We start from the raw sequence: 12,280 nt of genomic DNA on the forward strand, positions 1-12,280 counted from the left end.
AGTCGGCTCCCCACTTTCAGAGAACTCTGATTTGGCAGAAGTAGTTCCTGACTATTGGCTAATGAACACATCCCTGGAAGTTGGGTGGACTCGTCTCTTATTAAAGCGCGCCTGCCTGGTCAGGCCTGTCGTGCAGAAAGGCGAGGAGCCTGGCAGGTGATGCCGGCTCCTGCTGGTTCCTCACCTGAGCTGCTTGAGGAACTCCACGTCGGAGCTGCTGCTGATGAGCTTGATGAACTCCTCGTAGGACGGGGCGTAGGTGTAGGCCTTCTTGTGGTGCTCACTGACCTGCTCCCGGTGCTCCAGCTGGGCCAGCAGCATGCGGTTGATGTAGTCCGGGTCGCTCAGCACCTCCACCATGGGCTTCAGCACTGCAGACACACAGCATGCTGTGAGACAGGAGCTTACCAGCTCTAAACATAGAGCATCACTGATAACACCAACAACATCACTGATAATACTACCAGCTCTAAACGCACAGTATCACTGATAACACTAACAATTCTAAACTCAGAGTATCAGTGAATTACCAATCAGTGGACCAGAAATAAATCTAAGCAGAGTGGTCTTATAACAACCCCCACATTAACTTGCTTGTAGAATTGCTTAAATTAAATCATCAATAAAAAGAATTCAGACCTCCATTAAAATGTTATTCACCCCAAACAGGGAAACAGAGGTAAATCCAGTGTAAAATGAGTAGCTGTCTCTGGCTGTCAGAGGTGTGCTGGCTCAAACTCATATGCAGCACCCCCCCCCCCCCCATGATCTCTTCACAGATAATGGCTCCAAATTGGGGGGTCAGGGATGTGATTACGCCTCGGGCCGCTGGGACGATCGAGACCCACAGTGCTAATGAATTCCCGGGGGGGGGGGGCTCCCGCCTAGCTAGCCGGGCCAGACACCTCCGAGAAGCCGCCGGGAGAGTTACGATCCCTGGCGAGGACAGAGGCGCTCTGTTTCCACGCTCTGTTCAGGCCCTCTGCCAGAATCGCATCGTAAACATTATCGCATCACACATTATCCAAACAAATCGCTTTCACAGGAAAAGCCAAGAGCAGGAAGACAGCCTTCCAGATCCAGTTTCCACATAGAGAGTGCATTGTCTAGTTATCGCCATGTCACTCGTGTAGTGCTACTCAGATAAACCTAAAATATTGAGGAAAACTGGCCCACATAAACCAACCATATTCCTGTGGCAACTGGTTTGTGGGGTTCTTTTGCTGTAGGCAGCAGGTAGTAGGTAGTAGGTAGTAGTCTTTTGACTGACCGGTTCAAGTTGGTGATTGATAACACAAGACAGACACACTCATTTTGGCAGGGGTGGTCCGTCCCTCTTCCTGGAGAGCCTCGGGGTGATAGGGCTGCCAGGTGAAATTCCCAGGCCTGGGATAAAATGTCTGTCCCCGCCCCACCTCCTAGGCCTGTGACAACATACCCTGATAGTGGCCCTAGCGATACTACTCACAGCTCGGCAGCCATTTTAGACCAAAGTGAGCTAACTTAAGAATAGCTAGCACCCAAAAGGCCCAACCTAGTGTGCAGCTCTTCACAACCAGCACTGTATTATGCCCTCCCATCTCTCTCAGACTCACTCCCTGCCCCAAAACCAGGATGAAATTAAACTGTACGCCAGACGGGGGGCAGGGGGGGGAGGTCAGAGGCGCCCCCCAGCCTCACCTTTGGTGGCGAAGACCTCGGCCAGCACCACGCGCAGGCTGTAGGAGCGGGCGTCGCGAGCGGGCATCAGACACAGCACCAGCAGGCGGGCGCAGGAGCGCAGGAAGCGCAGCTCGTCCTCCGGGCTGCGCAGGCACGGGTGCAGGGGGAAGGGCCTGTGCTGCTCCTCGTGCCTGCGAGAGAGGACACCACAGCGGGGGGAGCTTCAGTCAGGCGAGAGCCTGGTCTGAGGCCTAAGGAGGCCTGTAAAAGTGAAAAGAGGTGAAGCAGCAGTGGAGCTTTTTTTGTGTTCTTTAGAATGTGGAACTTTTCCTTGACTGATGCATAATTCCTAGGAATAAAATGTGTTTTTAAAGATTGTGAGAAACCACAACCGCACAGCAGTCTACTTCCGTTTTCCAGTCCATTCCTCCTTCCTCTCCAAACACACAGGCCTCAAGTTAAATTATTTTTAAAAACTGCAGAATACAGAAAAGTGTATTCTGAACGTAAGAAACTAGGATTGTGTGAGTGAGTGTGTGTGTGTGTGTGCTTGTGTAATCTTAAGAGCAGAAGAGATGGAATAGCCAATATCATTTTTACACACTGTAGCTGGATACTCCCTTAGGCCCTTCCTTCCTGGCTGCAGGGCCATCTACTGATCCATGGCTGCAGCATTATGACATATTTGGGTTTTTTAAGTACACAGTACCATACCCATCAGGTCTACAAAATGAATGAGATGCATTTAAATATCAGATTTTAAACCTCAGTTTTGTTCATAGAACTTGCAACAGTTTGGAGAGGTACAGAAATATTCACAAACCTGACAACAAAACAACCAACACCGGCTGAAAAGTAACATTACGTCAATTTAAAAATCAACAAAACAACTCTAAATCAAATGACATGACCTGAAAACAAAACGCAAAATGAACAACACAACAAACAGAAATGACTATCAACACCATATCAACGTATTACACAACACAGCACAATGTCACAGCATTACCAACCACAAATCAGCACACCAATCAGCCACAGCCCACACAACAAAAAAACCTGTCCGCGCTGTCAAAAACATTTCTGCATAATGACGTCGACGATTTCGGTCCTGTTTTACAGGAAAGTACGGCCAGTCTGTGCTTAGTACGAGAACAACAGAAACTCCGTCCATTTCACTCAGCGCAACACAAGAAACATTCACTTTAAACTGTGTTATCTCAGGCTGTAATGGGATACTAACATCCGTATCATTGTGGCTCAAAGTGAAACTTCGCTTTCTTCTCTTCGCAGACAAAATTACTCCACTAATCTGGCTCAAGCTGGCTCCAATACGGCAAGATCAAATGACCTCAGACAATTCCATCAGCAAATCTGTCTCCATTTCTGCCTACGTCTCCAATGGAATATGATACCCAGACGGGTTATCTGTCCGTGATAAGCTTTTCTGCTTGAAATGCTAACCACTCCATTGAGTCGTGTTTGTCTGCAGAGGCAAAAGGCTCAAGTGATATTCTGTGCAAAAATCTGATATAGCAATGCGGGCGTACATTCGTGCGTGCCCGCATGCGTGTGCATATGCACGTTCACATTGCGCTCATCTTTATTTCCACCACACCAGGAACTGCAGAGATGCTCGTGTTAGCAGGAAAAGACATTGCAGACGGTATGCTGGCCAGGTTTATCCAGCTTAGCAGCTGCTATCAGTTCAGAAAGCTAATCAATGGAACAGGTATCCCGGAACAATTCATCAAGCATCATTTGCAGAGTAAGCAAGGCCTTTCAGTCCGAGAAGCACGTTTGACAAGATTTATTGTGCCTATTAAAGGGGGACAGAAAAATCGATCCTACAGTATTTGGAACTGTTTAATGGGTTCCTGCTGAATGTCTATGAAGGGACGATATTTACAAGGTTATTGCCTCAGGGTGGACGCTTACAAGTTCATTACCTTACTGTGGACGCTTACAAGTTTATTACCTTACTGTGGACACTTACAAGTTTATTACCTCAAGGGCAAGCAGGCATCCATAAAATTCAGCCTGTAAATACTCTTGGACGTTGGACTGGCAGTCATTTAGTCTGAGAGTATCTGACCTTTACTTGGGCTGATCGGCGTCTTTAATCATCATCGGGTCTGGAGCAGACGCATCGTCCCTCAGGACTGGGCTGGGAGAGCCAGGAGCCTCTCGGGCGCCTGCGGCACTGGCCGCATTCGCCTCAGCTCCACCCCTCCTTCCCACAAATGCCCACCTCTCTGACTGCTAAGGCCCGCCCATGCTAGACATCCCTCTGGCTCCGCCCCTCTGCCCCACTCCCTCAGGCTCCTCCCCCCTGCCCCACTCCCTCAGGCTCCTCCCCCCTGACCCCCCCCCCTCAGACTCCTCCCCCCTGCCCCACCCCCCACCCCAGGCTCCTCCCCTCTGCCCCACCTCCTCGGGCCCCTCACCTGGTGTTGGCGGCTTTGAGGTCGCAGAAGTGGGAGTGCAGGGTCTTGACGATGTCGTTGCAGACCACGGTCACCACGTCCACGTCGGCCAGCCGGCTCCGCAGCTGCCTGGCCGTCTCCCAGAAGTCCTCAGACAGCAACTGGTACAGCTGCCCCTCGTCCCGGCTCAGCGCCACGTACCAGGAGAGGATGTAGTCCCTGTAGCTGTAGTCAAACACTGAAACAAGGGCAGGAAAAAGACAGATTGTAGTCCGTGTAGCTCTGCTCAGGCACTAGAACACTGGGTGTAGTCCCTGCAGCTGGAGTCAAGCAAAGGCAACGTGGAGTAGATTGTAACAGACTGTATTCAGAACCAGTGACACTGCAGACTATACAATACTAGTTACAACACAGTTACACTGACAGGGCTATACTGTAGCAATGATGAGAGATCTCGCTCAACTCATACAAAAATACAGTTCCCATAGCGATATGCGGCTTAGTGTTGAGGTATCTTTGGTCACATTTTTCAAAGGCAATTAACACTGATGGATGTTTCATTTCACCTTCGTCAGGTGTTGTGAAACAGATGCATCCCTCAGGAGGTAGCAGACCTTCCAAATATGATAAAAGTAGGCTATGATAAAAGACATCCATTTTGCTCCCGGGGTGTCAGTGAGTCTGATGGTGTTATTTTCACACTTCAAAGCATGGATGGCTCTTTCTTGTAAATCACCTACACTGACTCCAAGGGGAAGGGGAAGGAGTGGACAATGTAAAAATAAACCCAAAATATACAAGCACTGAGATGGCCTAGGCAATGCCCAATAGAAAATCTGTCCACAAGTACTGACACTGGATCAGCTGGCCTTGCTCTTGTCTCCCAGCGTTACAGCTGAGGACAGGAAAAAGGGGTTGGGACTGCTGATCCTGGATCAGTGCAGTCTTTGCAAAAAAAACTGAAAATACACTCACACTTATATGAGCAAACAAATAGTTAAATCTTTACACAAAACACACTGTACAGTTAGTGCGTGCCAAAGGTACGAACCAGCAGTCACAGGCAGAAAGGGTTCCAGAGTAAGCATCAAAACCAGGCAGCTGTGACGAGGGGGGTTTGATCAGGTCACCATCTGTAACCCACATTATGTTTTTCTACTTAACCAGCCCTACTCGTGGCACTATATTGAGACGTGAGCCAGTTTCACTTCTGCGCTTTTCTCCTGTAGCCTCTACGCCCACCGGTTTCCTCCCAGACGTGCTGCAGACCAGCAGAAGCAGGCTTCTCACTGCGGGAGGCCAGGCACGCTCAGGAGGAATAACAGCTTGGAATGTACAGCGGCGCACAAGCAGTCTAACTTCCCCACGGGCACCTTTCTATCCTGACGCATCTGCGCAGGGCGCTTTATTCAGTGGGGTGGGGGGTGTAAAAACAGGCGCCCGTGCCACTCAACCGCAGGCCACATCGTACTGCAAACATCCCCCCCCCCCCCCGCCAAGCAAGGGTTACAGTAGAACGCTGCTGAAAAGGGGTTGCCAGGTGACAGACGAGTGACAGCGCAGCTAAAAGCTTGCAGACAAACTGGCTGTGGGCAGCGTCCGTTTCAGTATATTCCACCAACATAAAACAATAAATGAAGAATAAACAAACAATCGTAATCAAGGAACATTTCGATTACACCCCTCTCCCCATTTGAATCTCAATACCTGCATTTAATTTACACAAAGGCTATCTCTCAGCTTAAGGATTAGCTTGACACCATTACACACACATTGATACTCAACTCATCGTGTCATTGTCAATGTGTTCCTCTCTATGAAGGACACACAACTGCACCGGATGCCATACCTGGGCTTCTTCTAGGATCGGTTTCAGGCCCTTTAACGGTTTAACGTTTGATACGTTTTTTCTTCTTAACTGTCGGCTATTTTATACAGCCAGATACTTTCGATCATCGTCATAAAATCAGGGAAGGTCCACACTTTTAGGGAAGGTGGCCACACAAGCCACAGGCACTAGGGCTCGTAATCACACCAAAAGAAACAGGAAGTCAGCACACGACTCAAAATTTTGCTTTTGGGAAGTTACTGAATTTCTTAAATACATTACTCACTCTGACGCAGAACTTCTGCTCGAAGCCGGTTACTGGAGCACTGAACCAAATACACACCGTGCCGTACGCTTCACCCTCACCGACACTTAGAGTAGGCAAACACTGAGCAGCCTGTCACAGCTCAGGTAGGCGGCAGTGTAGTATAATGGGTAAGAAGCTAGTCTTGTAACCTAAAGGTCACAGGTTCAATTCCCTGGTTGGACACAGCCTTTAGTTTGTACGCTTGAGCAAGGTACTTAACCAGCATTGCTTCAGTATGTATCCAGCTGTATAAATGGATGCAATGTAAAAAAAGTTGCGTAAGTCGCTCTGGATAAGAGTGTCTGCTTAATGCCTGTAATGTTACTTAGAGTGATAGTAAATGTAAATCTACGAATAGCTTCCGACAACATTGTACGGGGTTATTATGGTATGCATTACGGCATAAAACATAAAACAATCACCCGGCCACCCCTTCCTTCGGCTCGGAGGGGTGTGCAGTCACCCTCTCTCCCTGGCCTGTGCCACGGCCGGTTTCGTGCCACCCTGCAGGGGCGCGGGCTCCAGAATGGGGCCACGGTCAGGGCTCCACGCGGCTGATCAGCACCGGGGGGAGTGCTGTTTTCTGTGGGCTGTGCGTCAGCGTCACTGTCAGCACGCACTCAGGGCCAGTTACACACTCTCCTCAGACACGCCCGGCCGTTCAGAACACCATTCGCACCGCGCTCTCGATGAGCTCGATAACTGCCATGGCAACTACAACCGCGACGGTGAAAAGAGAAAGAAGAATATTCTTTCATCCCCACCTTTTCATGATGCAGATGAGAGTCAATTCAATTCAATTTTATTTGAATAGCGCTTTTCACAGGCACCGTCGCAAAGGCGCTTTTCTTACTCCTCTTTGGAAAGTAAGAAAGGAGTAAAATGGAGGATAATGAAAATGCTTCGCTTGCACTTTCTCACACAAAATGAATAAAAGTTGGACAGAAAAACCTCAGGAAAGTCTTCAGTGCAGATGTGCCACGCACAGCCATATGTTCCAGCCAGATGAAACACTTTTTAATGTTTGGAGCGTTTAACCCAAAAACTAGCTGGGATTTGATATTCGTGCAACCGTACACTTTTTAACCAAGGACATCTCATTTAGAAAGATTCTCATCGTCCAAGATTCTTAAAAACACAAAAGTGCAGTCTTTGAAGAAAATACGGAAAACACACTCATTTAAAAGAGACTTACATGAGCAAACAAATAGTTAAATCTTACGCAAAAAAACACTGTACATTTAGCGCGTGCTAAAGGTACAAACCAGCAGTGTGATTCATGATTGAGCACAGAGAAACAGACACCGAAATGCAGCGGATTAGCCTAAGGTTCCCGGTGGCGTTGCGCCTGTTGTTCAGCTCGGTAGGCGTGCTGCTTGCACATGACCCCTAAAGAGGTTTAAGGAAAGAAAGCTGGAGGGGACGGGACGGGGGCCAGCGCACAACCACACAGCCGCCCAACCTGACTGACTCAGACCTGATTCAGGGGCACAGAGACGCCCCCCAGCCCACTGGTCTTTTTTCCTCTTTTTATCTTTTCTACTTTTTTCTCCCAATTTGGAAAGCTTCAGTTGTATCTGTCAGGGTTCCACAGTGCTCCCAATCCAGAAAATGTATGTGTGCTAACTGGAAAAATAATTTAGGAGAACATCTACTAACTGGGATGCATCAGTTTGAATTTAAATTATTTTAGCTTAGGAGCATGCGCTCTTTGTAGAACATGCTGGTGTAGAGCCCTGTTTGCAGACCTCCTCATCGCTGTCCTCCATGCGTGTGACAGGGGAAACAGTCATGTGACCTCTGCAAAGCGCAGGTCCACAGCCACCGCTTCTTTTCCCTCCACAGCGCGCCAGCTGGTGCCAGACTTCACCTGCAGGTGCGTCAGACAGACCAAAGGGCACTGGGCATGACCTCGCACAGAGCACTGACCAATCAGCAGCCCCTTACTGCCTGACTGGGCACAAGGACCTTCACTTGCCTCCACTGTCGCCTAATAACTGAACATTGGAGTAACGAAGAAAGCCGCCATTTTCTTCCCCTATTCACCGAATGGATACCGGTGCAGTACAAGGGGTAAGGAACTGGCCTCGTAGCCTAAAGATCACAGCTGTATAACTGGGTACCATGTGAAACAACGCTGCAGCTGTGTAGGTCACCCTGGATAAGAGCACCGGCCAGATGCCCGTAATGTAATGTAATGTGATGAATGACGCTCTGTGTCCGTACATAATGACTCACCACAAATGCTTTATTAAGCAATTACCTCGTTTCATGTGTCCTCTCTGAGTTATCGGACAGAATCGCCCGTTTCATTGGAGTTTTCACTAGCCCTGCCCCGCTACAGCTGAAACTGTAAGGGAAATGTCACATTATCTGGTCACATTGTTTCTAATCTAATACAGTTTATGAGCCATTTGTTCAGTGCAGCGGTGTGGTTTGTGTTGAGCGCATGCGAATACACGCCTCAGGACTGGAGCCATATCTGAGCCAGAAAACTGAAGATTACATTACAGCTATTTGGCAGGCACATTTTTTTACAGCTCCCTGTAGCCCAGGGGTGTTCGATCTTATCTGGGTGTTCGATCTTATCTGGGTACAGGTTTTTGTTTTAACCCAGCACTAAGACACCTGATTCAACTAATTAACTAATCATGGTCTTCAATCGAGTAGAATCAGATGTCTCAGCCCTTTTTGGATAAGAGTGGACACTCCTGCTCTAGGCCCAGGATGAGCGTTTCCAGAAAGGCCAAAAGAGGACAGGCGTGTTATCATCAAACAGCAGTGCATTTCTTTCACTGGTGTCAGGCTCAGTATTCCACTGCAGCACAGCCTGCCATAGGGCTGGAGCCTGCAATCCCCCAGGAGGCCCGCTCTGCCCCCACATCTTTGCAAACGGCCCAAAACGCCCTATGTTCATTTTGCGTTCCTTTACGTGATGAATGAACACAACCGTGAACCAGCTACGGCTTCTACAGCAACAACGTGATTTTCTCCCCTGAAAAATGCCAGATGATTAATCTTGTTTTCGTAATTTGTTTTTTCAGCGCTTGGGTCAGGGTTTGCTTGTAAGAGTCATAAAGGAAAGCGAACAGGCGCCTGGTTTAATCTTTCACACGCAGTGAGACGAGAGCTTAGTCTAATGACTGATGGCATCAAAAAAACAGAGGCTGACAAACTGCAAAGGAGGCACCCGCACTGTGATAAAGCTAGTAATCGATGCACAGACCTGAAGACATCTTTGATAACACTGCTCTTTAATAGACATCATGACTGACTGCACCAGTCGCACAGGAACGAGATATATCAGGACAGATAGCTCATTTATTTAGACTCTTTATTAAATAAATTCAGAATGCCCAATCATATTCGTAAGCCAGCGCCATTACTTTCCGTCGCTAGGCGTCGCTCTGGAGAAATAAAGCAGACGTGCAGTCGGCAAATCGCAGGCGCGGCGACGGACCAGAGGAGGCGCCGCACACGAGGACACAAATCCACCATCTGGACCCCTCCCTCCCCAACCCACCCACCCCCTCATTGATGCCGTTGCCAATTAGGCTACACATAAGGCCCCATAAGGCTGCCGGTACCACACAGCAGGGGGCACCCCACGCAAGGAAACAGCGAGTTTTTAATCAGAGCGGTTTCCTGGTAGCCTCCTGCTGTGGTACAGATCTAAACGGCTGTTGCGCTGTAAAAATCCGCGGGACACCTGTGCACTGCAGAAGAGACTGGCAAAGAATGCTGCCATCGACCGGGATGCAGCGCATCGATCCAACCAGGCCCTCTGAGGACCCAAGCAGGAAGTAGACTTGGCACTATCTTACAAAGCAGACATCAGACCTCCAATTGCATCTGCCCTGCAGTTTGTGAATCGTCATTTTGGGCCGCCTCTGGGGCGCAAAAGAAACTCTGTGGCTGGGGAGGATGCACAGAAGACCGCTCTCGGTTATAGGATGTGCATTTGCAGAATGAGCAGCTGGGTCATTTTCCCAAAGCAAAAACATTTTTTCGAGACAATGCGACCGGTGATGCGCTCTCCAATAATAACCAACGCTGGTACCAGACGCAGTGATAACATACTGGCCTAATAAGAGCTGGAATAGCAGCATTTTCCTCAGACAAGCCCAGTTCTGAGGAGCTGAAGACACCGCCACAGTTCTTTTAAGAAGCAGGAGAGGAAGAGCGCGAGCGCTCAGTTTGCTTCTCTCAGAAACCTGATCCGCATGAATCAGACCTGACAGATCGACACCCGCAGCATCACAGAGAGAAAGCTCCGGTCTGTGATTCGATCAATAGTGATCAATAGTCCCCGTAATGACACAGGATGGTATTCCGCCCCCTTCTCAAAGTAGAATTTAACTACATTTTTGAGGCAGCACTAGATAATCAGTCGATAGGTATGACTCTCCCGGGTCTCTTCTCCAACAGCTCCAGATCATTCACCAAAAATATCAGCCCCATAGGGATTAAATGAGGACCTCAACTTTGAATATGAAACGCTGCTCACCGCCACAACACCCCCCCTCCCCCTTCAAGCAATCCTGTGATTTTCCACTGTGGTTTCAACGCCTGAAATGGCAGTCCCTACACAGTGTGGGCCTCCCGATAAGCCTCCTCTAACACAAATACGACAGGCAGACGAGCCACGAAAGTGAGGACAGAGTTGCCTCAGTGTGTCCGCTTACAGCTACAGTACACGCAAACTGGGCACGGGCCAGCGCACCCATGCCCTTGAGGCCCGAGCTCAAGGTCACTCACCTTCCTTCAGGGCCTTGTCCACGTTGTGCGAGATCACCACCCGCCTCATCTGCACCAGGTCTGACGAAGGCCCCGGAAAGCGACCCTGCAGAACAGAGAACGGCACCATTACAGCACGTCTGGCATCTGTGCAGGATCCTCAGCACAAGCCATTAAAGGTAACTGATGTGAATATATGGAAATCAAATGTCACGCAGGCAGTCAGAACTATTTTCATATTCCCGAGACAGGAAGAACTTGATGAATGATGAATCTGAGGCATGTGCAGTCACAGCTGCAGGAGAGATTCAATCTAACCACAATGTATTTTGTCCTTAACTTTAAAAAGTCTGTCCTTCAGTATTTTTTGCTTTATTTAGACAAAGGGAAAGCAGGGAGAGTAACAGACAGAGAAAGGATTGCGCTTCAGAAAATGCACTGGTGGGAATCAACCCCCCAAACACAAAGCGGATAATACCTTGAGAGTCAGCTGCCTTACAGACTCTCCCACACACCTCACTTTATCCTGAACTTCTGAGAAACACATTTAAGGCTCCCAGGTTCAATACACCAGTCACTGTGAACTGGGGAGTGTAGCTAGCTTTGCTTCATCAACCCATTAAGGCGTAAGATCTCAAATATGCGATTAGAATGTTCTTAACAAACATTCTAATGCTGATGTAACAATCATAACCGGTAATTGAAAGCAATGGAGTTCTAGAACACTGACTTAGAATTTTGAAAAAACATTCCGAAACACTTTGCTTCGGTAAAGCCATCGCTCAAAATGCTGACCAAATCCCCCAGACTGATGGATGGCAGCAACCGCAGGGACCTCAGGACGCTCCCCTCCGTCTCGCAGACAGGGCCGTATTAATCACAGCGGCAGGGAGCGGGTGATGAAAACAGATGCGATTTCAACACACCGTGTGCTCTGTCCGTAACAGGGACGGGACGTGACTAGGCCAGCACTGCTAGGCACCCGCTCACCCATCCAGCACAGGGGACGCGTCAAACCCAGTTCATTTCCACATTAGTCCTTGGGCCCACGTACATCATTGCCGCCAGTTGAGAAGTGAGGATGGTGCGGAGGCGGAGGCCAGACCGTAGTGCTCAGTGTGGTAATGCAATCGCTCTGATGGGTTTCTCTGATCAGAGGGGTAGGGCGGGGACCGAGAAACGGCCGTGCTTGGACTCCGCCTGCCATCAAGCTGAACCGTCTCAGCCACGTCGACCCGACCGCACTGCTCTATGCTGTGCAGTGCTTGAGAAAAGGCTTGTGGTTTCTAAACGACACAACCTCGAGGCTACTCTGACACA

The 12,280-nt window shown here is 49.0% G+C and overlaps 1 protein-coding gene across 1 annotated transcript in view; it reads right to left on the reverse strand.

Moving 5' to 3' along the window:
• LOC118227582 (sorting nexin-25-like) overlaps positions 1 to 12,280 on the reverse strand; it is a 28,071-nt gene that overhangs the window by 14,078 nt on the left and 1,713 nt on the right. Inside the window, exons 2-5 of the mRNA XM_035418195.1 lie at positions 10,982 to 11,066; positions 4,110 to 4,326; positions 1,681 to 1,853; positions 185 to 371 (exon numbers count right to left, since the gene is read on the reverse strand). Coding sequence (XP_035274086.1) covers positions 185 to 371; positions 1,681 to 1,853; positions 4,110 to 4,326; positions 10,982 to 11,066 — 662 coding nt within the window. The remainder of the gene's footprint in view (positions 1 to 184; positions 372 to 1,680; positions 1,854 to 4,109; positions 4,327 to 10,981; positions 11,067 to 12,280) is intronic.

The sequence above is a fragment of the Anguilla anguilla genome, chromosome 5, assembly GCF_013347855.1.
Source record: "Anguilla anguilla isolate fAngAng1 chromosome 5, fAngAng1.pri, whole genome shotgun sequence".
Taxonomy (NCBI): domain Eukaryota; kingdom Metazoa; phylum Chordata; class Actinopteri; order Anguilliformes; family Anguillidae; genus Anguilla; species Anguilla anguilla.